We start from the raw sequence: 27940 nt of genomic DNA, 5'->3' as shown, positions 1-27940 counted from the left end.
AACATCAACACTAGAAACACAGTTCTACGTATACACTTATATTCCAATTCTGAATATGGACCATGTTTTGAGCAGACCGGTAATTGTTCGAAATTTGTCTTCAGTTTGTGTCGTAGGAGTATATTTTTGGGTTTCTTTAAGAATTATCTAAATTCGATTTTCTCTTGAAGGAATTCATATAATGTGAATGACACACAAATGCAGGTGCTTTGGTTTTGTCTGTAGTGGGAACAACAATACATTTATCTATCATGTCTATGAAAAGTAAGTCAGGTGATTAGCTACATTTAGATCTATTAAGACAGATATACCGTATGTGTCACATATACACTTTTTTAAATAAAGACCAGACAGTTTTAACTAACACTTTCTGGAAGATTTATATTTTGTTCTCACTGTTTCTGCACATTTTCTTACATAACTCTCATCAAAAGTATCGAAGTATTAAAAGTTCTATATATGGTGTTTTAGTTAAAGTATTTATGCAGACGATCCATTGCATCTCGTCAATTGGTTAACACAAAAGTGTTTTGTAGAATGTATAGTTACAATTTTATACTTAAATTGAGGAAATATGCGGTTGTTATCAGGAAACTGACTTTCTATACAATAATGGTCATATGCGTAACTTATAAAATTCTTATATAGTTTTACTTGTTTAAGGATTCAACAAATGGGTGTAGTATGTTTTCCCCTTTATTGTTCATTTTCTATCTGATAAATTTGTTATTGTTTTCTTTAAATATGTATTTTCAAAGATCTCATTTCCTTTACATTGGGAATCAATGGTTTAAAAAAATACAAAAATAAAGGCAACCACATATCCGGAATTTTAGCTTCGACCGACTTGGTTTGTTTTTTTAACACTCCATGAAAACGAAACTAAAGCTATTTACTTAAGCGAGGAAATAGGTGAGTTATGAAAATATTCATTTACATAGTTCTTTACAAGACGTTTGTTGGTGGCAGCATGTGTCGAGATAACGATATAAACATGCAATTCAATTCATTTTACGAGTGTCCAATTATTCTCCTGAAAATCAATTTAGAAAGAGCTTTCGCACCTGGAAGATTATAAAAAATATATATGACACTATGACGTGGTTCAAATGTTTGGTATAGAATTAATATACCCTAACCAGACGTAGACCAATGTTCGAAAAGGACTTGCTGCCAAGTTATAACAATAACCAATGAATGTATACTTAAGATAAACGACACATACATAGAATATGTAAAATCTTCGAACGAAAACTGTGGGATCCTGGAGCATATGGCAATGGGCATATCACATTATTTAATGATAAGACAACACTTAAAACTCTAATAATGTCAATTGGATTCAACGCCCTGTTTTTACGTATCAGCAGAATGGCCTGTGTACAACGCCTTATCCACTCCGCTTAATAAATTTTATTAAATATCTAAATATAGAAAGATATCATATGTTTACTTACACGTTGTATACCTAAACTTTGTTATGATAGATATAGGGGTAAATTCAGTAAATAGATATACGTCATCAGGGACCGCCCATTTGGGGGAGAGCTTTCTGTCTAAAAGTGAAGTCATGTGCTTTTCTGATTGGTAGATAATGTTTGTAATAAATATTTTTTGGTAGATGGATCAAAACTAGAGTTGAAAAAAAATAAAAAATAAATGCAGAATGTACTATTTTTTTCCCCGTCAGGGTTGAAAGGTAATGGGGGTCAGTATAGGAATTCAGTGCGAATCTACATTGTTTGTAAACAAGGCCATGTGAATGCCCAAACATGCCGCATGACCCTATGTTTTTATTGTTGCAAAAGATAGGGCTACATTTGTACTTTCATGAATGATATATGAAAGTTTTTAATTTCTAAAGGTAAATCAGGTATACATTTATTTCCACACATAGATTAGCATTAAAGTCAATGGGAGATTTTTTACTGAATTTACCCCTATAGGAGGATGTGGTGTGAGTGCCAATGAGACAACTCTCCATCCAAATAACAATTTATAAAAGTAAACCATTATAGGCCATCAACACGGTGCCTTGGCTCACACCGAACAACAAGCTATAAAGGGCCCCAAAATTACTAGTGTAAACCCATTCAAACGGGAAAACCAACGGTCTAATCTATACACAAAAAAAAAAAAGATTTGAGAAATACGTATAAATTACATAAACAAACGACAACTACTGTATGATGTCTATAAGTTGACTGATAGATTTATAAGGGTTTGTAACTTACCTTTAAACTCTATTCATTGAATCACCACTGAAGATGATACACGGCTGAAAACACATATATTCATAATCACACTCAATATCTGCACAACAATGCTAAATGTCAAATTTGTGTTTTGTTTTTGCCTCAACGAGATTCGAACTCATGCTTTTTGGAAATCGAGACAACACCGTCTACATTTTGTCCAGCGATTCAGAAATCTCGGACCCTAAACTGAACAAATAATTCATAATACATTTGTATATCAATATATCTTAGGAAAAGGAATACATTGATTTAAGGCCGTTAATAATGTCGTATTATTTTTACCGGGTTCTTGTTGATATAATAGTTCCATCTTCTTTTTCTATTTAATTAGGTTTATATGATTGTGTTGCATATGATGTTTTTAGTTACGAAGGATAGCAAAATCAAATAGAAATGAATACACAGAAACTTTAAAACAAATAAACCAAACATTATGTAAGAGACGATGATCGAGTTATGAGAACAAAATGATAAACTATTATATAAACACATGAAAAAGAAATCTTGAGATTGAGCATCAAGAAACCACTTGGTCACGTATTCTAAGAATGTGGAACTCACTGTGATGCTAATGACAGATAAAACCAATGAAACGTTACAGCCAGTTAATCAATGTTTGTTCAGAGAAATGAAGACGATTACTTGTGTTAAGGGTCCCAAATAAAGTGAGCTAGGCATAGCAGTAAAGAGGGAACTGTTACGTTTCTTTATTACTATTATTCCATCATATAAGAAACCACTAAGTATTGCTTTAGAATAAAGCTAAGTATTAATAATCTTGGCTGAGAAACATGATTTTTTTTCTATTTCACGAAAGAAAAACAATGTATCATATCATCAGGCAAAACACATTGGCTTTATTTTCTTTCATATTAAAGGGATGAAAATTCTATTTTCTATTTCTACGAGGGGATAATCTTATCTCTTAATTTCATTTATTAGATATATTAGTATGACGTCTAATACGATAACTTTCTGCGAAGCTTGTGACTACAGAGGTATTAAACAGAAATCAGTGGTGTGGTGTCATGATTGTGAGGAGGCATTTTGTTCAAACTGTGCAGATCACCACAGCAGCGCTAGGAAAACACGAGAACATATGGTCGTTTCAATAGACAATTATAAGAAATTACCTGCTAGTGTAAGGGAATTGAGCACATACTGCGAACAACATAACGCACCATTTCAGAATTACTGTATTACGCATGAGCAGTTATGTTGCAGAAAGTGTATAGATCCTTTACACAGTCACTGTACAAATTTGCCAGCTGTTGATGATTTCCTAAAAGATACCAAAAGATCATTTCTGACTGAGCAGTTAGCAGAGGGTTTTAAAGATATTTATTCCTTTTGTGAATATATGGTCAAAGAAAAGATACAAAACTTACAACAGCTACATTTTAAAAGCAATCGAATTGAAAACAGAATCCAACAGATACGAAAACAGTTAAATGAACAGTTAGATAATCTAGAATCACAACGAAAAACAGCATTATCAACCCATCAAACAGATATCAATAGAGTTATCGAACAGCTATCTAAACACCAACAATGTGCCGGCGAATTTAATGACAGCTTATCTTTTATGACCGAAAATGCTTCCAATATGCAGGTGTTTTTAGCGTCGAAAAAGTTTGAACAGGACCTGCAGAAAGCAGAGGAATCTGTCACTTCTCTACAAACACAAGGCGCTTTGAATAATATTGTTTTCTGTTTCGATGATAGTATGGTTAAGAATATAGATAGGGGTGATATCAAACTTGGTGCATTCTCTGTAAAAAAATTACCTGCAAGCAAAACGTATGTAAAACGACAAGCTAAGGGAATACAAATGTTCATGGTAACACAAAAACCTACAATTAACAGTGTCAAACTTACTCTACTACGAAAACTACCGTTACCAGAAGGCATGAGCGTAACAGGGTGTTTACTACTACCTAGAGGTGATATTATTATCACAGGTGATTTTCATGTCGTATTTCTAAATCCTAATGGTAGTCTGAATAAAAAACTACAGCTAAGAATGGCGTACGATGTCACGTGTATAGATTATAATAGGCTTGCAGTCACTGATGATGCCGAAATAACATTCATTGATAGGAACCGAAAAGAAGTTATAAAACGCATACGAGCTGAAGGTTACGGTTTTGGTATTTCACATATCAATGGTTCGATTATCTATACAACCGATAAATCTAAAGTCAAGAAAATGGATGTGCGTACAGAGAGAATTACTACGCTAAACGTAGGTGACCCGATTTATCAGTCTTATGTTGTAGGGTCTAAAGATGAGATTTTCTATTCGAACTGGCAGGAACACACTGTTATCTGTTACAATATCAATGGTTCTGTTCTTTGGAAATTCAAGGACGAAACTGTTTTACAAAATCCAAGCGGCATATCAGTCGACAACAATTGTAATGTTTTCGTGGCCGGGCTAAAGTCCAACAACATCGTTGTATTGTCACCTAATGGCAAGCTGTTCAAACAAAAATCATTGGATGGAGATGGTATCAGTAATCCAAGGGCGATAAGTCTTGATAAAGAGAATAAATTATTATTAGTATGCTCAGAGAGATCACACAGTGCAATTTATAAAGTTGAATAAATACTAGATATTACAATGCAGGATGACTGAACATTATAGAGTTATTGAAGTTCTTTTCTAATTTTGCCATTCTATTAAATTTATCTGCGCAGTTTGTCTAATTTTTATAATACAAATGTGTGCAAAGAAAGTAAGCATAACTTATTTTTTAATAATCTTGTGTTTCTGATTTCGGTTCTAAAATGTCTACAAGAATGTTACAACACATAGATATAAAAAGATGCGGTATATATATATATATATATTTTATTTAGAAAACTACCCCTTTACATCGGGGGCACCAGTCATCAGGGAAGAAGTGATGGTGCGTCTATACTATATTATTTACAATTATATACATTTTAGTTAATGGTTTCATTATAGAATGTCTTTGAAACAATAACATACATGGCACATTAATAAGACAAAAATAGAGATTTCTAAAATACATAATCATAATAAAAAAAAAAAAAAAAAAAAAAAAACAATTTATAGAATGTTAAAATATACATGTAATTAAAACACTCATAGACAAATATGACCATGCAGCATGTATAAAGCATAAAAACTAAGATCAATCAGTATATAATAGTACATACGAGTAAGTTAACTCAAAGGTTTATTTTGGTTCAACCATAGTTTGACGTAATCTAAATAATTCTAAGAGATACATTCTTCCATAAACATCATAAAATGAACCAATTTCATCGTTAAAAGCATAACCAATATCGCCAACTAAAAATAATACTTGTGCACGTGGCGACAGTTCCAGAAAACTTACATTTCTATCATTAAAAGAGGCAAATAAGGTGCAAAATTTAGACCTGGTTTGTTCAAGAGATGTACACCCGAGCAGAAAATGTTCTAAATCTTCTGACTCCCCTGAATCACAAATGGGACATAGGTTGTCCTCGGACATATGCATTCTAAAAAGAAACTGCTTTAATGGCAAATAATTTGTTCTTGCGAGCAGTTTAAGACGGGATGAATTAAAATCGCTTATGTCCTCTAAGTATAGCTGGCTACCTGTCTTAATATAGCAGTGCTGATACAAATCAATGCTACTTTTAGTAGTAACATCAATAATTAAACTTTCCCTACCATATTGACAGTTAAATTTATTAGACCCAATACTTTCCGTGTAGGTGTTCATCTCTTGAACATATTTCCAGACACTTTCGTTTAATTGAACCATTTCACTAAAGACTCGCTTGCACAGTCTATCGTCTGGTAGGTTATTAATCCTTTTAAAGTACGCAACTTTTTGGCGGGTGATAAATGCAGATACGGGTTCCCATCCAAGCTCGAGAAGGAGAGCGGAACGGGGAATATTCATTTTAGTGTTCATAATGATCTTAGCTGCGCGGTATTGCCAACTGCCGATGATCGATATATTTGTAGCTGAAAGTGGCATCCAGACGGCGCATGCGTGTGTTAAAGAAGGCCGGAGCACCGAGTTCCAAAGGGCGTCTCCAAATTTAACACGGTTAAAATTTCCATGCTCACCGAGGACACGTAACAAATAGTTCAGCATATTATCCATCTTATCTTTCAAATAGTTATTTACATGGAAATTTGACTTTAGTGATCTATTTATGTAGTAACCGAGGTATTTATATTCGTTCACTTCCTCGATATTTACATCACCAAGAGACCAGACTCGTTCCGGACTTAACCGCTTCCCAACCACTAGAACTTTAGATTTCTTATGATTAAATTTCAAGTTCCATTTAGTTGCGAAATCGTGTGAAATCCGAAGTAACGTCATGTCTTCGGTATGAGACAAATCTCTCAGCCAAGTCACAATTAGTAAAAACTAAATCATTATAGGTCAAAGTACGAATTGAACACCGACCATTGTCTCACACCGAACAGCAAGCCATAAAGGGTCCAAAAATGACTAGTGTAACACCAAACAATAAGGCCAACGTTCTAATTTTAATAAAAAACGAGAAACGAGAAACGCTTATGAACCAAGTTTCAACCAACATATGACAACTACTGAACAACAGGTTTCTGGTGAAGGTTAACAATGAAAAACGCCGCAAATGCACGAAATTTAATCAGTGTAATATTTACGAATAGTTCTCAAAGGTACTAGGCTTATGATTTGATACACCAGACGCGCGTTTCGTCTACAAAAGACTCATTAGTGATACTCAGATCAAAATAAATAGAAAGCCACAACAAGTTCAAAGTTATAGAGCATTGAGGACCCAAAATTCCAAAAAGTTGTACCAAATTACGGCTAAGGTGATCTATTCCTGGGATAAGAAAATCCTTAGTGTTTCGAATAATTTATACTTTTTCAAACAATAACATATGTCTGCAAAGAAATTATTTGAAGATGACCAATGTCTGTTGACTCCATGTAGGATTACTACATCTAAAATAATAATCACCAGTGATATGAAATGAAGGTATTCTTTAGTTATTCTTATATGTGAATACAAGTAAATAGTCAAACAAATATTGCAATAAATATTTTTAATCAGTTGCAGAATCAAACATTTGGGCGCTATTTCAAATTATATGAACAAGCTGTGATTCTATTTCTGACTTTGACGTTTATGTCATTCTATGAGTGTAGCATGGAAAGCATCATATCCTTACCCTTCCAGGGCACCTTATTTGAATTCAGAGCCGTACAGATTAAATGACATATACCGACTTGATTGGTCAATACCTATAACTACATAGCCAGCTGAACCTTCTAAAAAGTTAGTTTTAGATCATGTCAGTATCGAATCTTTGACTGCTGACTGATGATAAAAAAATATATTTACAATCGTCATACAATAAATACTAATACCAAGATAATAGTCTTTTGTGAGTTTGTACTGATCCCTTTTTGACAAGGCTGTCGATTTATATAAAAGGTGTTTTGAATTTATACAGTGATTCAAATACAATGGCTTAACCTAGTAGGCCATTAAAAGTCATAATTTCTATTTGAATTATGCTTATTTAATATTCAAAATAAAATAAAATATAAAGAAATACTAAATGTTATTCATGAGACAAAATCGCTACAAACACATAAAACAACAGTAGCATCACCTTAGTATATTTCATCATGTCGAAGTCAAATTAATGCCTTCAACAAAGAGCAAATACTCGCTACTCGAAGTCAAATTAATGCCTTCAACAAAGAGCAAATACTCGCTACTCGAAGTCAAAGTAATGCCTTCAACAAAGAGCAAATACTCGCTACTCTTAATACAAGACCGCCGTATACACCAGATGGAGGGGAATTCATTGCTAGATTGTTATATAGTTCGATAAATATATTCACTATTTTTTTATATATATATGTATACACTGTGCTTAAACGGCTGTGGGTAACTTAAGTTACCCCACAGCCCAAGATGGCGGACTCTAAACTCGTTGATATTTAATTCATACAAAATGTACCTTTTGCGACGTTTTTCATGCAGAATGTAAATATTTTTTAGGATTATTGAACAAAGAAATGACTAACAATTACCATAAATTTGTTAATATAGAGTTCACTAAAGCGCAAGGTCAACTTTAAAAAATGCATAAGATGTCCGTAACTTTTTGATCGAAACTAAGCAGACTGTCCGTAACTTTATTTTTAGATGTGGGTAACTTTTGATTTAAAATTTTAAGAATTATAATTTCAACAATTAGAAGACAATTAACATCATATTTGTAACCTTCGCGGACGTTTATACTACTCATTCACCACCAAATGTGATTTTATTAACGCATCATACTTACACCACAGAAGTTTTATGTGGGGTTTGTGGTACTCCATCCTGGTTATGGTTTGAACTTTTATTTACTGATGTGCGTCTTATCGACGTTTTTCGCTTGTCAGACCAAGGCTTTTCCATACTCTTTAATGTTTTGAGTTTAATTATATGTTTGTGGTTTACCTTCACCTCTGTTTCTTTCTATGTGTATTTTGATGAATACTCTTTGACGCGGCTCGGTATTTATACATCCCACCAGTTAGTTAGTGTTATGATTTTTTGAATATGTTTCCTAGTATGTTTTTTTTTCTCTCTTTGTATGTTATCAGGGGTTGTTAGACTATTAAATTACCCTGTTGTCCTACGTAGTTATTTATATTTTTATATATTATGTCAAATTGTTACACTATGTTGACTGCTCTTTTTCTTTTATTGTCACTGACTTTTACCTATTGTGTCTTTTAGTTTTATTCAGTTTAATGAGATTTAATGCAACTTGCATACAAATGAAATATGCAGCTGCTGTAAAACTAGGTTTATTCATTTATACAAAATGTCCTTTTTTAAAATTTTCCCATTTATTGTAAATCTTGGTTTTTGTGGGGATGAGAGAAAAGTGTTTTTGGCTTTTTCAAAAAGACGGAAAAAGTTTGTGCACTTAAGTCTCGTATAGTCTATCAACTGCATGCCTGGGCAATTTGGGTTCCCCTCCAAAATCCAAAATCCCGGATTCACTCTACCCTTGTCGTTGCTGGCAGAAAATCAGTAAGTGTATACATGCTACATGTATGTGTAAAAAATACTTGTGTAGTCTACTTGTTCAAAAATAAAAACGAACAATGATATGTTTCAACAGTTTATCATACTGCTATGCATGATCGGAAACAACCCTCCGAACTTGGCGATTCGGATACCCCGACGTTATACAAAATGAGACCCGAGTTTTGCGGATTTATCGTTATTTTTTTCATATTTTTCCCAATTTTGTCTTCCATCGATACAATGAATTATATCATACTAGACATCTACTTCGTTTTGTGAATATGTATTCGATGCAATCTCTATCATCAGTTTAAACATTACATCCGCGTATGCCGATTCTTTGAAAGTTACGGACATCTCTATTGGTATGATGAAAAAAGTTACGGACAAGTTGTTTTGAAGTTACGGACAGCCTAAGTGTTTTTTAAAATCGTGCTGTGATCGTTTATTTTGTAGAATTTAATCACCTTTCCAGTTTAGAGGTTTCCCTAAACGATCAATACAACTTTTAAATTCAGTTGTTTAATTGATGCATTCGTGGTATTGTTATTCTATAGAAGAAAAGTATCTAACCGACGCAAGGCGGCTCCATCTTGGGCTGTGGTTAAGTTACCCACAGCCGTTTAAGCACAGTGTGTATAGATTGCTGTCTTCTGTCGTCCATTTTAAATTGTCGACTGTGATGTATCAATCAAAATCATTCAAGTAAATATTTTACATTTTCGAACCGGAAGTTAATTCGCATTAAAGGGAAACTTCGCAAAAAAATCAAAAATTGATATTATGTTCATTAGGCATAAAAATGCTCAAATTCATAGATATTATAGTTTTATTCCGCTAGATAAGCGATCACCATCGATTTTAAATTTAGAGAATCATTTCCATCCGTTCAGCCATTTTGTCTTCGTTCCCGGTTAATAAAATCGATATGTCTATAAACCCAAAAGGAACAAAACTACAGTAACCGATGTAGTCGTAATTGCATGTCGATATCTTGGCAATCGTACGGTTGTTTTATCCGACTTACTAACTTCAAGTTGATACGGAAAATATTCTTATTTTTTTTAAATTACCACGGTCTTTTGTTTTTAAACTGTTGATATTGGAATTAGGTAAAAAGTCAAAGTTGAAATCATAAATAAGTGATCCGTGAAAATTGTTTTCGAAAATCTAATTTGTTCATAATTCTTTAAAGTAATAAACTTTTTTCAAATAACTTTTAATCTTCCCTCATCTGATCACCAGCATGGCTACAGGTATTACTTTCAAAGGTATTGGGAGGGGTGTGAGGTGACACGTCCAGGTATTCAAGCGATTTCCTGTCGGGCTTGCAAGTTCATGCATCGTTTCACTTCTGCATGTATTGATCAGTGTACACGGCTGATAACTTATAACTTTCCATTTTGAACTATCAGATGTATAATATACAACTCTGTCTTACTTGTCATTACTAAACTCATACGCTTGTTTATAAATAACATTTCTGGTGTAAAGAATATTATTCATAAAAATATAAATAATACCCAAAAAATAAGATTTGATGGAATTAAAATCTATTTAAATATTTTTTCCAAGGGTGAATTTGGGAAAATGTAATATATACTCATTGTCAATGGTGAAGGACAGATTGGAACATACCAGAAATATTGATTTATAAAATGTACGCACTTGCCGATGATTCGTTTATACGACTGGGTTGAAAGTTATGGAACTAAAGCGCAATTTAAAATATATACATGTATACATTAAACATAAGAAAAAAAAAACATATATTTTGAATAAATTGGGGTAAAAGTTTTGTAAATAGACTAGTCCACGTATGCCAACAGAAGGTAATCATCGAATGTCGATAGACTATTGTATACCAGAAGAAGAAGAGAACCAATTTGATTTAAATACAGGTCGATGTATAACTTTTGCTTTGGTTCATTGAAGTTGTCACGGGAAATAGTAAAATCACAGATTTATATTTCAATAAGATTGTTCTCGAACAAAGGAAGGAATTCGTCATCACAATTGTAATATATGCCACTGGACGAACACTAATTATCCCCAAGGGATGTGAATATTTTGCTGGCAAACTTTTGAGTATCAAAGTTTCAAATTAATTTCGGGATTTATTTTCTCTCTTGGTATTCAATAACAGAAAAAAGAATAAATTACTTGTCCGCTAAATAGGGGTATTCTTGTCAGATAAAAGACTTTTAGTTACATTTAAAAAAAATATGGAAATATGACATTAAATTGGTTCTGTCGTTTTTTTTAAACATCGTTAAAAAGATGTGTGTCTAAGGTGAACGCCACAAGACAAGAACCCTGTAATACTAGTACGAGAGTATAGCATTTAAACCTTGCTTCTCAATAATATGGTTGTATCGGAAATCTTTTCATACAAATTGACAACTCATGGTCCGATATGCATGTACTATTTGCCACATAACGCCCATAGATCTTTCTACCATCATCATCTTATTCTTTGATATTGCTGTAAACATCGATGGTTCACACCCAAACAAAATGGGAGTAATGGACCCTCAGAGCTTCTCCGTGTTATACACTTGTGGAACTTAATTCATAGACGAAATTTCTGTATTGAAATGAATCTACATCTCACAAACAGGATTTTCAAATAATGATTTTGAGTAATCACCTTACAAACCAATATAAAAGTATGGCAAGATATAACCATGAAGGAATTTAGTTTTTGTCAGTCGCAAGAACTCATCACAATCATAAACATATACGTATATATGCATGCAGTTTCAAATATCAAGAACAAGCGGTCGATGTCGATAGTCCGTTTTCTAACTGTTCAGAGTTAGACATGTCACTAGTTCATTCTTGGAAGCCTTCATATTCCCTGTCCAACGATGGGAACTCTTTCTGTTTGTATTGACTATAAATGCTTGTATGGTAATTCTGTCGTTTATCTGTACAAGTGGTTGCATTTCCTCTCCTTTCCCAACAAACAAACGAACGAAACGCTACTATTTTGCTTTCTCTGGAACTCATCCTCAGTGGCGCTTATACGTCAGGAAACTTACATGTATGTATACTAATAATGATTGTTGCAAGAACAACGATGTATGGACAAACTATTCTAAATTCGTCAATATCAGTTATGCATGACTAAGATATAAGTTTTATTACAACTACTGTATTACTTATTTGGATTAATGATGGCTATCATGTTCAACATTGCACAAAATATTATCATAGAATTTAAAAAAAAAAAATTGTAAAAAAAAATAATGCCTTAGCTTAGATAATTGGTATTCTTTTCATAAAAAGTTCGTGTAAATGATTGTCAAATGAATTTAATTATGCAAGAATAAAATGTTAAAAAGAAACTAAAACAAAAAAATCATGCATTTTGTATGTTGTATTTTTTTTTCAATTAAAAACTTTAAAATTGCTATAGTTTTATAAGAATTTAAACACAGCCAGATTTGAATACAAGTTAAAAAATTCCGGTAAAGTCAATGATATCAAACAGATTGGCAATGGTATAACAAATTGGGTAATATTGCATTTAGTTTTTATTAAAGATTAAAACTACCATTTTTTACTTCATTTACGCCAATTACCGCCAAGAAAGTAATCAAAAATTGTTTCCTTTTATTTTTATACACTTTCGGAATTACGAATCTGAAATTTTATTTTCAATTAATTTACACAATTTAATTATTGTATCTTTATTCTCATCGTGTATTAAACTCTTAGTGTATTAAAATCGTGACAGCATACTCTTTCTAACCCTTTCTGTTTATCCTTTCCAAATAACAACATTTATACCTGTGTACGCTTGAACTCACACCTGCGGCTAAATAGCTACAAGGTAAACAAATTGACCTCAAGCCGAGAAATATACAGTGACCTTTACAAAATAATATACACACTCTGCTCACACTTTAGTTGCATTGAAATGATTATCAAAACAATAACGGTAAATAGAACTGAAATAATTTCAGTTCAATATCAGTAAAAATGTTCAATAAATATTTTATGAAAAAATTCTCAACAATAATTGATGAAATTTATTCGAAAACATTTACTAGAGATAATTTAATAGGAGTTTAATTCATCAAAACAAAACGGTATATGCATATTCATTTTCGTTCATTCTTGTATTGTGGTTAATGACTACGACCATTCGTCAGCTGTGCGCTTTTAATTACGTATATTGTCGATAAGCTATAAGAGTTAAACAGATTTTATTTTTTCCCAGAATTCAATAAATCGGGCTAATACGTCACGACCCACTCGAGAATTCAACCAAAAAAGTTTCAAATACTTGATTTTCTCCGTTATTAGAAGGAATATAAATTTAAAACTTTGCAAATGTGTTTTTTATGTTAAGATGAACATAATTAGATGATAAGTAAAAAATCGCGGAATTTCCCTTTAATTACACTTAATTAACCAATTTTCAACTTAATTCATTTTGATCATGCAAAGGTTATATTGGATTTATATGTGTCTTTACCAATAATGATCGATAGTTAACTATAACAACCCTTGATTTAAAAGTTTAACAAAATATTTCATTCCGTTTAAATACCGTTAGACATGAGTACGTTTAATTCAATGCACTATTCAATTATTTACTGCCGAAATAATAAATATAATGCACTCATTTCATAGGTGTGTATGGTAAATTGAACCCATTTCAAATCAATACGTACTGTAAATATTTTGATTGTGTGCGAGGTGTTGACAAGTAACAGCAATAAATCATACCTTTGATAATGAACTAACTACCTTGCCAATTTAACAGGTTTTCAATGGACTGCATGCCAGTAGTTGTTTATATATTATTTCGATGACTTAGATAACATTTTGAAAGAGTCCAGGTTACCCAGGAGTATGCTGATATCGGGTCGACAACTTTATACGTCGGTCAGGTAAGTCGATTTCGTTATCACTGTAGCATCGCCAACGGAAATTAGGTACCAATTAAGGGGAGAGCGGGGACGACAATATTTTTTTTCTTTTGTGTCTTTCATAAAAGAAATGTCTACCTATTTGATGAAGTTAAAAGCTATGAATTGATTTCTTTTTGTAGGCTGCTCTAGTTTTTATGCCAGCAAGTGCAAAATATGTTTTCTGTTGTTTTTTTTCTTTTCAAAATTGTACATCTGGAGTTTAATAAATTCAGGTCCAAGGTCTATCGTCATCACACAGGGTTGACATTGTTTTTCTCTCTTTTTTAGTTATATTTCAAAAATATGACATGACTTTATATTCTCTAGCATTTTACCTACAAAGGATCTTTTTGAAATCAATGAACTTTTTTGTAAAGCGTCTTCCAATTAACTGCTTCTGCATGTCGATTGAGTGATTTGTTTGTTGCTAAACGTCCAGTGGCAAGTATTTCGTGCGTGTTCAGGACGAAAACAAATAAACAGTAAATACAATTAATATGTAGATTATATAATAGAGGCTGTTCGGGATGATAGATGGGGGAAATTGGACTGCCACAGGAAACTGAAGGTATATTGGATTGGGACAAAAATGTTGCCATGCAACAGGAATCCTACGACTCTTTCATGGGTTGTTCTAAACGTGATGTTGTAGATATTGTTTTGCTGCTATACAAAGTTTGAACCGCTTAAAAGAAGATGTTCTTTGAAAGAAAAATGTTTCTTCTGCCTTATGATCACAGTTACATAGATATTGTTGTTGTTATATAATTATTCCCTTATTGGCTGCCACTGTTGCAACTTCTTTTTTCATTGGTTAAACGGGTGAATTTTCAATAAACCATTACTGAAAAGCTGTAAAACAGACATGTTTAACCCCGCCACATTCTATATATTGTATATATTATGTTTAAATGTTGGAATGGTTTTGTACACAAATCAAGATCTCTTCTCACCAAAATATTCTTACGACAAACAAAAAACAAACGTCGTAACTTACAAAAATGTATACTAAAATGTCAATTTTCTCGTTTTGTGAAATTAGTCGCTGGCATTTAAATTCTGGTTTGCAATTTTTTGTTAGTTTTTGGTGTCCTGGCCTTTTATAGCTTGCTATGCGGTATTGGTTCGGTTCATTGTTGAATGCTGTTAGGGTACATATAGTTTTAAACTTGAACGTCGTTTTGGTGTCTGGAAAAAAGTTGTCAAGCGTCTCATTCGCAATCAAAACACATGTTCTTATTTCTGTACTAAAACAGGCTTTTTTAGGGACGTTAACTATCTATTTAAAAAACCATCCCCCATTCCATCGTTATTCCTCTAGTGAGTTATACCGTATTGTATTTAGGATTCTAGTAACGGTCTATCTTTATAAAATACATCAGCAATGGGATTGTACATTCCATGAAAACATCTTATACATAAGTTATGTCCGAACTCGAACGTATTTTATTAATGTGTTACTGTTATATCAAAAGAAAACGTTACAATGTAACAAATCTCTTGTAATTGCATCATCTAAACACGCTTAATTTTATAAGTATAGTGTTCTTACATTAGTACACTCGATAGTATATTTAAGCTGATTAAAGGCATTTTGTAATGCAAAATATTTTTGGAATTTAAAAGGAAGAGCAAATTATTAAGATGTTTGTAAACGCTTATGCTGTTATGCAAAAATTAAATCGAATTCTATTTTAAAACATAGCATAAGAAATTGAAGAATACATGCCTAATGATGAATTCGTTCTCATCATATATAAACGTCATACGGGTCATTTGCCGTTCTTTTCTATTTTTTACTGATTTTTGTTTTATGAACACAATGAAACAAGTCAATATTGAATATTTCATGTGAAATTAGCTTTTATTTACAAATACGATAAGCACATATTCTTGCTACATTTTCCATTCAGTCCTTTAAAAATATTTAGACATAAACAACTATTGGTCACCTGACGGAATATTAAGTTATTAGTATTTTTAAATACCTAATCAATTAATCGGCTGTAAACATATAACAGTAAATAATTTAACATAATAAACAGACGGGTGGTCTTAAAAACATGATTAATAATATTATAGAAAGAACTGGAAACATTTTGATACCTCAGATATTATGTAAAGCATCTAACAGCAATGATCCTTCTTCTCATTGGAAAAATAATGGAATTTTAAGATGCTGACATTGATCGTTTTCGTTGTGTGTAAGTGGAATTAAGTGATAGAGCATATTATATTAACAGTTCATAGTATATATAGTTGATAGATTGATTATAGTGTTTGCTTTGCGCAACCTCAGCACACACATGCTATATCGCGACGATCGGAGATATGTAAGTATGACATAATAATAAGATGATGGGGTATGATTGTAAATGAGACAACTCTCCAAATAACATGTATATCTTACATCTTTAAATAGTACTGCTATGCACATTAAGCTCATTCTTTCTATCGATATTTATAGTTTGGAATTGCACAAAATCAAGTTTTTCTCTTGACTGTTTATGACTTCTTTATATTAAATCCATTGGATGTGTACTGATTGATATCTTTGTCATGGATCTATAAAAATTAACCTTATCAGATGTTGTTAGCTTTAAACTAGTAACTGCGAGTACCTAACGATCTGTATTTTTGTTTGTATATAATTTTTACATGTTTGTACATAGTACTTTGATTTTCTAAAAGCCCTCTTAATCTTACTTGATGAATGATAACTTACAGTCTGTATAGATATGAATATCATTTTGCCAAAAAAAAAAAAATTATTTTGTATACGACAATAAGACAGCTACCCAAAGACAAAATGTTGAAATCTAGCGTTACATTTGGTGAAGGCCAAACAGCAACTACTAAAAGTTAAACGACGAAGAACATCTATATATCTGTACTTTCGTTGATAAATGTATGTCATATCATTTGCATATGTGTTCAAAATTCTATAAAATCAGAAGATTTGATATTGTAAGTTTGAGACAAAATTCCAACATGGTATAAATGAAGCATCAATAGGTCACCGCGTAGCCTTCAACAATAATTTTTTTTTATAATACGTACCTTATAGTCAGCTAAAAGATATGTACCGTAAATACAGATTACCTAACATTTTTAAACAACAATTTTGAAGCTTCTGTACTAGAAATAAGGTTATTTACACACAATAAAGTCGATTTTACCCGAGATACCCTACTGTTAGAGTGATATTCTACCTAATATGCAATCCTTGTATCTGTGTAGAATTGTCTACAAGTCATAACAAGTACATTTAATACATTAAATTTTGTAAATTGTTGACGAAAAAAACCAATTAATCATAATTTCCTTATTTTATTAAATTGCTGGAGACTGCTTCAATACTTGCTTAACTTAATTCCTGTTTTTGTTTCTCTGACTTTTTGGAATAGCTTAAAAAACAAAGTAGCTTCAAGTGGTCTTTGATACACGAATTATTAATTGTTTTGTTTATATTTAATTTCTCATTTGCTATGAGAGATGAGCTTATGCTCGGTGTTGAAGCCCTTATTGCAAATTTGAAAAAAGGAACAATAAACAGAGCGGTGTTGCTTTTCATTTTTTACTTCCTTTCAGGCTTTTATGCTGTGATCTCATATACATGTCTCAGTTTTCCATTAAATTTTCCCATTTTTCCCGTTAAATGTTTATGTACTTGTAATAAGGAACGAAAATAAAGTATTCTAGCCGACTAACTAGTTCAAGGAGATGAACAAAATAATTTTTTTAACGATTATACATAAGCAAAACAAATGGCAGTATATAGTTGATGTTATATAATCGTGTACGAACTTGTCGATATTTTATTTTAAATATAAGAATTTTATAACAAACATTTAGTAACAACAATTAAAGGAAAGTTAATTCTGGCAGATTCCCGCTACATTTTTTACTTAACATAAATATGTAATGAAACAGGTTACTACAGAATCAAAGGGTTTTGTTAAATTCCTAATTTTATAACAAACCTCACTTGATGTGAAAAGTCGGATCCATTTAAAGAAATTTAAATGCCCTTTTGTAAATAATTTTAAATTACAAATACACATGTAAATATGATATGGAAATATTTAATGATAAACTATAGATGGGTTCAAGCGTCTTTTATATACAATTAAGGGTTTATTGACAATCTATATCAAACGGTATTTGTAAGTCCATTACACTGGTCTTCATTATAAGCCGGATACTTACCTCAAAACGAGATTTTAAGTTCGGAGTTGAAACTTTAAAATTGTTTGTGTATTGACAATAAAGTTATGAGGATTTAGTAATTTAGGGCGTACTTCACGCTACTTGTAGTTTACTTTGGTCTATATATCGTATTCAGATAGAAATTTATGACATTAATGATGTGAGAACACGGACTGATAGTTTTATAAAAAAAAGTTAAACACATACATCCGCTGTAATATTTTCTATGGATTTGATTGAGGCTTCTTTGATTTGTCGTACAAGTTCATGTAAGTGTCCATTTACTTTTTTCGAATTTCTGTCTGTTGTGGCAGAAGCTATACGGTATTAATTTAAAAAGATTTCATGTTTATTTAGGCTCCAGGCAAAAGTTTCCATTTTGTGTTTATTTTGTAGTTATATCATTATTTACTATATGGTTTCACCAATTTTAATTTTAAATCCATATCGAATCATAGAAAAATTAGTCTGAACTGACCTCCAAATAATTAATGGTACGTTCTGTAATGAGGAGTATCCAAATTGCATCCGTGGTTAATTTCGCATCGTCAAAAGTCGAACAACAGAGCTTTAATTTTGTGTAATTTTTTCATTAGTCCATGCTTACTCTTATTTTTTTTAAGAAATGGATGCTTGTAACATATTGTTTTTTAATATTTTAAAAGGATGACGTTTTGATTACCTCGCATGGCGACGTTTCCGTACATATAACTTTTTCAGTGAACACTTCGAAGATAAACACTGTGAACGTTTTGTGTATATCTAAATATATTTACCTAAATTGAAAGACGTGCATAGTATTAAATCATAAAAATACAAATTGTTTAGTCTCTAGGACATCTTGTATGAATTCCGGGGCTATTTTTGCCAAATAGGTGCAATTTGGGTACCTTGACGTTAGCTAATGACGACACGGTCGGTGTTTGTGTTTTCAGCAATGCATATTATGCCTAAATTGATAGTTGTATCCGCTTTCTGATATTAGCATTAATGAATATTCTTATGTCTGTTTTGCCTTCTGTCAGTCTTCATAAGTTTTCTATGCCTTACAGAAATGACTGGTTTCCCTAACCATGGCCGGCTCGATGTTTGAGGATGTTTTCCAGGATCAGTTTATACCATTGGATATTAGAAAGCAGGTGGGAAACTATAAGATTGGAAAAACTCTGGGAAAAGGCTCGTTCTCCACTGTACGAGAAGGCAAACATCTGCAGAATGAACAAACGGTAAGACATTTGGTGGGTCTAAACACAGGTCAAATGCTAAGTTTATAATAATGTATAGATACACAGAAATCAACTGTTCACGTTTGTGTATTTAATATCAATTGTTTTCTTTAAACATTGTAACCCGAATCTGCAGTTACGATCTTCATATTTATAAACAGGACTTGGATAATTTAATCTTGAGTTTCGGTTATACATTTAATTTAGTACTCAGAACGTGGAAGTATTCCAATAGAGTAGCAGACCACATTAACAGTATTTACTTGAAAAGTTCCATAGGAAAGTGGTTACAAAGTAATTAATTATTAGAAAACATCATACCAAATTTAATGTGATTTCTCAACCTTGAAAATAAGACTTTGCTTAGCTTTCAGTTTGTGTTTTTAATTATTTTACTAGGTGGCAATAAAAATAATTCCAAAAAGTTCCATTCTGCAGCAGGAGAAAATAAAGAAACGATTTTGCAGTGAAATTAAAGTGCAGAAAGGTTTAGATCATCCAAATATTGTACGTTGTTTGGAGTGGATGGAAACTGGACGCAATTTTTATCTGGTTTTAGAACTTGTTGAAGGAGAAAATATGAAGGATTATTTAAAACGAAAGTAAAAAAATATCTATAGTTAAAATGATGAACCAAGTATATAGATATAATGAACCAATACTAACTTTAAAAAAAAAGGAGAAAAAAATACTTTTTTGAATAAAAAAATTGTGATTTAAAACCATTAATGCAATATATAGGTATCAACACATGTACTTCAATATAAATTTATTTATAATATACTTCGTAGTAATACGAGTAAATGTTTAGTGTAATACAATCGATGCTAACCGTACGTTAATAAGTCATTTAGCAAACTGTTTAAAATAAGATCAATGTTAGTACCAATGAAGATGTTACAGTTATTTCTTTCTTCTATTTTTTTTTAACTTGACCGAGCAATGAATTGTATATAGTTATTCTTATTGTTATCTGAATATCTAATTAACAAAGATCTGTCTATTTTTCTTGTCTTCAAGGAAACAGATAGATGAAACGGAGGGTAAATCTATCATGAGACAGATCTGTTCAGCTGTACACTATATGCACAATAAAGGCGTCTTACACAGGTAACTCGCAGAAAACAAAATATATTATTCATATATGAAGGATAAACAAGATAAATGTGCTTCTCCATCCATAATCAATATAAGGCAATTCGACAGCAACTTCATTTTAAATAGACCAAGCTCTTCAGACCAAAACGGAAATTTTTTTTTTATTTTACTTAAACGAAATCAGAAATAAAAGTAAACGGTAACTACAGACGATGACAGAAGACAGGCAATTGCAAAAGCACACATTACCCTTCGAGTACTAAACACATCTTCTTGCTACATATATACATGCCAAATATAATAGAGGCTAAAGGGTCCTATTCGACTTGATTATGAAATAAAGTTCTATCATGTCCATACATATAGAGTAAATAACTTTAATATCAATCAAGCTTGATTGAAATCAGAATTTATCACTCTAAAAAAAAATGAATATGTTTACATTAGGGTTTTGATACAAACTTTGTCCTGACTGGCGGCCATATTTAACTTCGGATCATGTCAAACGCAACATAACATGTCGTTATAACGACATAGCGATGTCGTAATTTCGACATAACATGTCGTTATTACGACATCGCTATGTCGTAATTTCGACATTACATGTCGTTATAACGACATCGCTTTGTCGTAATTTCATGTTGTAATAACGACATATTATGTCGAAATTAGACATCGCTATGTCGTTATAACGACATGTTAATTCGAAATTATGACATAGCGATGTCGTTATAACGACATGTTATGTCAAAATTACGACATAGTGATGTCGTTATTACGACAATGCTATGTCGTAATTACGACATGCTATGTCTTAATTACGACATAATATTTTTATTTGAATGGCCCTTATCGGCCGTAGAGCATGGATTTAAGGTTCTTACTATTATTAACAACGTGTTTAGATATTTTAAGCTGATCTGGTAAATAGATAACAAAAAAATAAATTTTCAGTTTTTGCAAATATGCGGCTGATACAATGTCATAATATATAAACGAAACTTTTTTGTTTCTTTACGAATGCACTTAATTATTGAAGACATATTGAAAACATGGATAAATAAAACCTTTAAAAACATGATATATAATATACATAAGTATAAATAAGAAGATGTGGTTAATAATAGTGATTTTTATTTTACAGGGATTTAAAACTAGATAACATGGTTTTAGAAAAAGATGGAAAAGTGAAAATAGCAGGTAGTCTTTGATTAAATATTTAATATATACAGGCAATCTAATAGTTTGTTATCAGAATTATGTCGGATATAGGAAATTGTTGATGTTATTTGCTTTCAATGTTCCAATCCTCCAACAGTACGTCGAACCTGATTAACTACATCGTTGAAACAAGTTACTTATATGTTGAGTTCTAGTTGGTTTCCATATATCCTCAATTTGAACTACTGGGATTGACTCTTCTTTGTTTTATCTTCAAATATGTGTCGATATTTTATGTTATGAATTAATAAACCCATAACCGTTCTTTTCTGTTTCCCGATACAAAAAGCTCAACATTACACCAAATCAACCTCAAATTTTAATATCGACATCGCTATTTTACAGTATCACTGTGTAAACGATGTAAAGTTAGATACTCAATATATAGTAATCTTTTACATATTAATTTTCATTGATTAGATTTCGGATTGAGTACCAGTCTTGAAGGAATAGAAAACAAACTTCACTTTTGTGGTTCTCCTTCGTTCATTGCACCGGAAGTTCTTAGTAAGAGAAACTATACTACAGCGTCAGATATATGGAGTCTGTAAGTACTAACATTTCAGTCTAAAACCGTAAAATTAGCATGTTAATTATTTAATGGGTATATAGTGTCTTCAAGTACTAATAATTATATCTACGAACCGTAAAATTATTAAGTCAGTAATCATTACTCTCAGTTATCTTAAGCCTATCGGCTAAAGTTTCAGAATATTCTTACACTTTCATAAAAGGCTAGATTTCAATCACTGTCTTCCTTTGTAAAGATAAGGGGCAAATCTAGGATTGTGGCGCATTTACATCAAATTGGTTATTTACCGCCTGACAGACCGATGCTTAACAAAATTGATTTAATTGTTAAAATATATTTCCTATCAAAGGTACGTGCCTTCCCCTGAATACACCACCGAATATGGCTTAAAAATAAAATGGTCACTCAGTCAAATTGAATGTTTACCTTAAGTTAAAGTAAAAGGATATAGATTGTGTTATAACTATATATTTTCACTACTTTTCTCGTACAACATTTATGAATCTTATTGTGATTATCATTAAAAGATAGAAAATCTCGAGTTATTATAATGTAACAAAAAAGGTTTTTGATTAATTTTACACAGAGAACCGTAAATAAACCGGCAAAAACCTTAAGATTCTGGTTATCAATAGATAGATAATTTGATTAACAATAACACCATAATTCTGATATGCAATTGGTAGACAGAGCCTAAACTAGTTCTGCTGTTTGAATTGTTTAACGTGATTTTGATATTTTTTCAGAGGAGTAAATTTATTTTACCTTTTGATTGGAACTTTACCGTTTACCATGGAATCCAAAAACAATTTTGTATCCCTATACTTTAGTATTTTACAAGGCTGTGAAATTCCCTCCACAATTTCTGAAGGTAAGTTTCGTATGCAGTATAGCCATACTTTAAATATCAGTTTACAAGATTGTGAAATAACTGCAACATTTCTGAAGGTTAGTTTACTCAACCCTATAATTCACACTTTTACAAGAGTGCAATTTCATATAAAATTAGTGATTCAGAAGCTCTGTTATGGAGGAAATGGGACCCAGCTTGAAGTTGATAGGGTTGGTAAACAGGTTGAATGGTTTTAATTTATTGTCGGACATGTAGAACAATCCGGTCGTTCAGAACAAATCTTAACTTAAGTAGTTGTATGCATAAGCGCCCGTGCTGTGAGTTACTGAAAATGTATCACATACCGATAACTAAATGCAACACTGCAACAATATAGTTATAATGTATAAACAAATGTCTTATGAATATTTCAGAATGCAGGGATTTGCTGACTAAGATGCTAACAGTCGACGAAGACAGAAGGATAGCAATGCATGATATTCTAGAACATAAATGGTTGACACCGGAAGTTGTATAGCACTAGCTGTTGACACCGGAAGTTGTATAGCACCAGCTGTTGACACCGGAAGTTGTATAGCACTAGCTGTTGATACTGTTAACGATACCTTACCCGTCTTGTGTTCAATTGTAATTAAGTTCGCATATAAATGATAATCCGTTAATTTTTAATTATATTATATAAGAATGTTTTATGTATACTACTGCACTTTTTATATAAAGCATTATAGTTAGAATATTTGTTCTCATGTTGATGTAGAACCCAAAAACGTTCTGTCTATAGATATCATTTATTTACTATGCATTTGAATATTTCATATCAAATTTGATGAGAGACACGATAAATCTTTACTTCGAATTAAAACTTACTTGACCACTTTCACATACGCCAATGTGTCAACTTTTTTCATTGTGTGTATTTTAAAAATTGGAATGATTGTTAAATTGATCTCATTTTGAATACAAATGAAATATTTCACTGAAAACTAAGCTGTCAACGATCAGCGAAACATTAAAAAAAATACTAAGAAAAAAATGTTGGTCAACTTTTTGATTCCAGTTTATATAAAAAAAAGAGTTATTTTTACTCTAACGACAGGGACGCTGAAGTTATATATTACGAACCTGTTGTTTGGTGATAGCCACGTAATATCCTAATAGTCTAACTTCCTTTCAAAAGTATATATACACACTTCTTGTTAATTAACCTTAATTAATCTTTTTTCGTGAATATATTTTAAAGCATTATGTAACTAACCACAAGTCACGAAACGACGAATATCCCACTTAACAAAGTTATATTTAATTTATACGATGCAAAAAATAATTGTCAAGTAGTTTATGCATATGTTGATTTTGATCAAATTTGTTATAGATCAGTGCAATAATTTACGACTGTTTCAGTTGTCTTTCCTTGTACGCCTTTTTTTTTTGTAAAGGAGCCAGCTGTTACATGTAGTATTTTGTATTGTCTATTGTACTGTTTTGCAATTTTGTGGTTTTGTTGTCCTGTACATATATTACACACAGTAAAAAAGTATGTTTATAAATAGAAAAAACTTGAAAGTCAGCTCTATCCGTACAATAGAAGAAGATGTAGTATGAATGCCATTCAGAAAACTCTCCATCCAAGTCACAATTTTTAAAAGTTGTTTTATATACAGGCAGGAATTGTCAGTAAAAACCTGCGTTGTAACTGGTAGGAAACGCATCCTTTTTAAAAATAAAAAATGTGCATATATTGCAGTGCAATTTGTACCGATATATATAGGAGAAAGAATGTCGAAAATTGAAGGACTTTAAGAGCATTTTGAAATTTATATTTAATTTATATATATGTATATTACATGATCCATCGTCCTGTACATGTAAGATTAATCGTTGACTATTTATTCAGTCATTTTATATAATATATATATATGTATATGTTGTGTACAAGTTATCATTTTGTACAAATTATAATTTGTACAAAAATATTGTACAAATTATAATTTGTATTTTGACTTTGTACAAATTATAATTTGTACAAAACGTGTCTGTACAAATTACAATTTGTACAAAATGTGACCAAAATTCACTTATAACTTGTACAACAGTTCTAAATATGAATTTTAGTGAAAAATGCATTGATTCACACGATTTAATTGTAATTAACTGACCACACACTAAACCTTATTAACAAAATACACCGTTTTTACACAACTACAAAAGGCAGATTGATCTTCGAAATTTTTGAGAGAAAAAAAAAGTAAACAAATAAGATTTTTTTTCAAATATTAAATACATAAACTTCTTTTTCTTAAAAAAAAATCAGTTAATAGTACTACTTGATTAGTTCTTATCTTTTTTTTGAGGATTTGTTTTTATTCAGAAACTTTGCAAAAACGATTTAATTTGTAAAATTTAATATTTTGTATCGTGAAAGATCGTGTACAGCATTTTGATGATCTTGAAAAGGATCTCAAAAGACTTGTTGCCACTTATTTGTTATTTCATGAATTCCATGAAAACAGTCAAATCTTTCTTTAATCAAGTGAAAATTTATATTTGTAATTGGTATATAAAAAAATTGGAGTTACATGACTTATTCCGCTTCACTTTATTTTGTGAAAAGATTGATGGTTCAATGTCATTGAGTAAGATGATTTTATAATACTACAACAACTAGTTTTCTTATAAAATAAAAGTCCGTCTGTTTGTTCTGCAAAAGTTTTATGTTGGTTTTAAAGTTTAGATTGTCTCAACTGATTTCCGTTAAGTTTTATGCACAGTCATAGATATTTATAAAACAAAGATCCTTGTTGGAAAAAAAAACATTGATAAAAAAACGACAGAAAAACAACTGACATACTCCTAACTTTAGCATAGTCATATTCCTAACCAAATGGGGTGTTTAATCTCGCTTTCTTTCTGGATATTTATTAAAAGTCTAACTGAAACAGTGAAATACAAATGTTTATTTACAGCAACGGTTCCTAATTTTCAACGTTCGTTATGTGAAGCAGTTATACCTGTTAAACAGGTCATCATCGATTTGAGAGTCAAAAGATGGTTTGCAAAATGTGGTCATTTAATAGCAATTCAATAATGTGTATCTATGCCTTTTTCACCAAAACCTATATGATAAATTATTGTAAAAGTTGTAAGTGATTTTTAGTCCATTTTTGTACAAATTGCAATTTGTACAAAGTCAAAATACAAATTATAATTTGTACAATATTTTTGTACAAATTATAATTTGTACAAAATGATAACTTGTACACAACATATATAAAATGACTGAATACATAGTCAACGATTTATCTTGCAGGGTAATGGATCATGTAATATGATTCAGTACACCTCAAAATATAATATATAACAAGTCAAAAGGGTACAACATCGCCATAAAATAACTATAAAATGAATAAATATTAGATATTTCGGATAACAGATATCCTTCTTCGGTAATAGCACGATGTCGAAATATATAAATCTAGTTTTAGCAAATGTTTTGTTTTCAACTTAATAAATTTAGTACATGTAATAATAATATTTAACAACAATGTGTCCATAGTACACGGATGCCCCACTCGCACTATCATTTTCTGTGTTTAGTGGAACGTGAAATTGGGGAAAAAACTCAATTTGGCATTCAAATTAGAAAGATCATAGCACAGGAAACATGCATACTAAGTTTCAAGTTGATTGGACTTCAACTTCATCAAAAAGTACCTTGACCAAAAACTTTAACCTGAAGAGGGACGAACGGACGGAAGGACAGACGGACGAACGAACGGACGCATAGTCCAGAAAACATAATGCCCCTCTACTATCGTAGATGGGGCGTAAATAGTTCCCTATGACGATTAATCAATTTGGCAGTAAATATGAACCCGAAGCATGTACGATTTTATTCTATTTATAAGACACACACATATTTAACATAAACTACTACAATAATATTAGCATGCACTATGTCTTAAAAAATATTGTGATTATAAACAGTACATAAATTAAAATATTGTTAAATGTAAGTATTGAATGTTATATATTGAGACACATGTTAAATAAAATAATATTTGAAAAATACCTTTGTCAATACCTTTGTTATGAACAGTGTATAAATGGAACAACGTAAGGGATATGACGTTATAAATATATAGCAACACAACTACTACTGCAAGTGGGTGTTTAACGATCGTTATTACCCCAGCAGGTTCCGCACGGTCAAACAAACGACACAATATCCAAAGACACCAAATGGTTCAAGTGTGACAAGTGTCTATACAATACGGAAGCTTTCGTAGACATTTTACGGTTTGAGACAGCCAAGAAAAAAAGGATACACAAACTAAAAAATAACCGAACCTGCTAGTTGAGTTCAAGAAAATAGACAAAAATATCGTAATACCCTTCAAGGATTAGACGACCTGTACAGACAGAGTTTTAAAATAAACTGTCAAATCACTACAGATCATGGAATAGTCGTTCAAATATCACCTTTGCATTGATTGAGGCTAACCAAAACTCGGATGATACAATGGAGGTAAAACTTTACTATAGTCACTATT

General features: G+C 31.5%; 2 protein-coding genes across 6 annotated transcripts; both read left to right on the top strand.

The window, feature by feature from the left end:
• Window positions 1-849: 849 nt before the first annotated feature.
• On the top strand, window positions 850-4957 carry LOC139493406 (uncharacterized). Of its 2 annotated transcripts, none has more exons than XM_071281787.1 (2): window positions 850-912; window positions 3201-4957. In XM_071281787.1, the coding sequence occupies exon 2, from the start codon at window positions 3211-3213 to the stop codon at window positions 4864-4866; it is 1656 nt and encodes a 551-aa protein (XP_071137888.1). In that variant the 5' UTR covers window positions 850-912; window positions 3201-3210; the 3' UTR covers window positions 4867-4957. The 2 variants fall into 2 exon arrangements, with proteins under 2 accessions (XP_071137888.1, XP_071137889.1); XM_071281788.1 differs by having other exon boundaries at window positions 866-912; window positions 2590-4957.
• A 9015-nt stretch (window positions 4958-13972) lies between these two features.
• LOC139493404 (uncharacterized) lies at window positions 13973-24779 on the top strand. 4 transcript variants are annotated; one of them, XM_071281783.1, is made up of 8 exons: window positions 13973-14230; window positions 19513-19686; window positions 20086-20288; window positions 20707-20796; window positions 21929-21984; window positions 22426-22552; window positions 23284-23408; window positions 23804-24779. In XM_071281783.1, the coding sequence occupies exons 2-8, from the start codon at window positions 19534-19536 to the stop codon at window positions 23905-23907; spliced, it is 858 nt and encodes a 285-aa protein (XP_071137884.1). In that variant the 5' UTR covers window positions 13973-14230; window positions 19513-19533; the 3' UTR covers window positions 23908-24779. The 4 variants fall into 4 exon arrangements, with proteins under 4 accessions (XP_071137884.1, XP_071137886.1, XP_071137887.1 ...); XM_071281785.1 differs by lacking the exon at window positions 13973-14230 and adding an exon at window positions 16264-16584 and having other exon boundaries at window positions 23804-24124; XM_071281786.1 differs by lacking the exon at window positions 13973-14230 and adding an exon at window positions 16317-16455 and having other exon boundaries at window positions 23804-24124.
• The last annotated feature ends 3161 nt before the right edge of the window (window positions 24780-27940 follow it).

The sequence above is a fragment of the Mytilus edulis genome, chromosome 10, assembly GCF_963676685.1.
Source record: "Mytilus edulis chromosome 10, xbMytEdul2.2, whole genome shotgun sequence".
Classification (NCBI taxonomy): domain Eukaryota; kingdom Metazoa; phylum Mollusca; class Bivalvia; order Mytilida; family Mytilidae; genus Mytilus; species Mytilus edulis.
Note: the sequence above shows the minus strand (reverse complement) of the source record. Positions and strands in the feature narration are given on the sequence as shown.

Excerpts from the sequence above, each read along its gene's own strand:
- LOC139493406 (XM_071281787.1), top strand. The coding sequence starts at position 3,211 with ATGACGTCTAATACGATAACTTTCTGCGAAGCTTGTGACTACAGAGGT.
- LOC139493404 (XM_071281783.1), top strand. The coding sequence starts at position 19,534 with ATGGCCGGCTCGATGTTTGAGGATGTTTTCCAGGATCAGTTTATACCA. Across the intron at positions 22,553-23,283 it reads GCGTCAGATATATGGAGTCT|AGGAGTAAATTTATTTTACC; the intron begins GTAAGTACTAAC and ends ATATTTTTTCAG. Across the intron at positions 23,409-23,803 it reads TCCCTCCACAATTTCTGAAG|AATGCAGGGATTTGCTGACT; the intron begins GTAAGTTTCGTA and ends TGAATATTTCAG.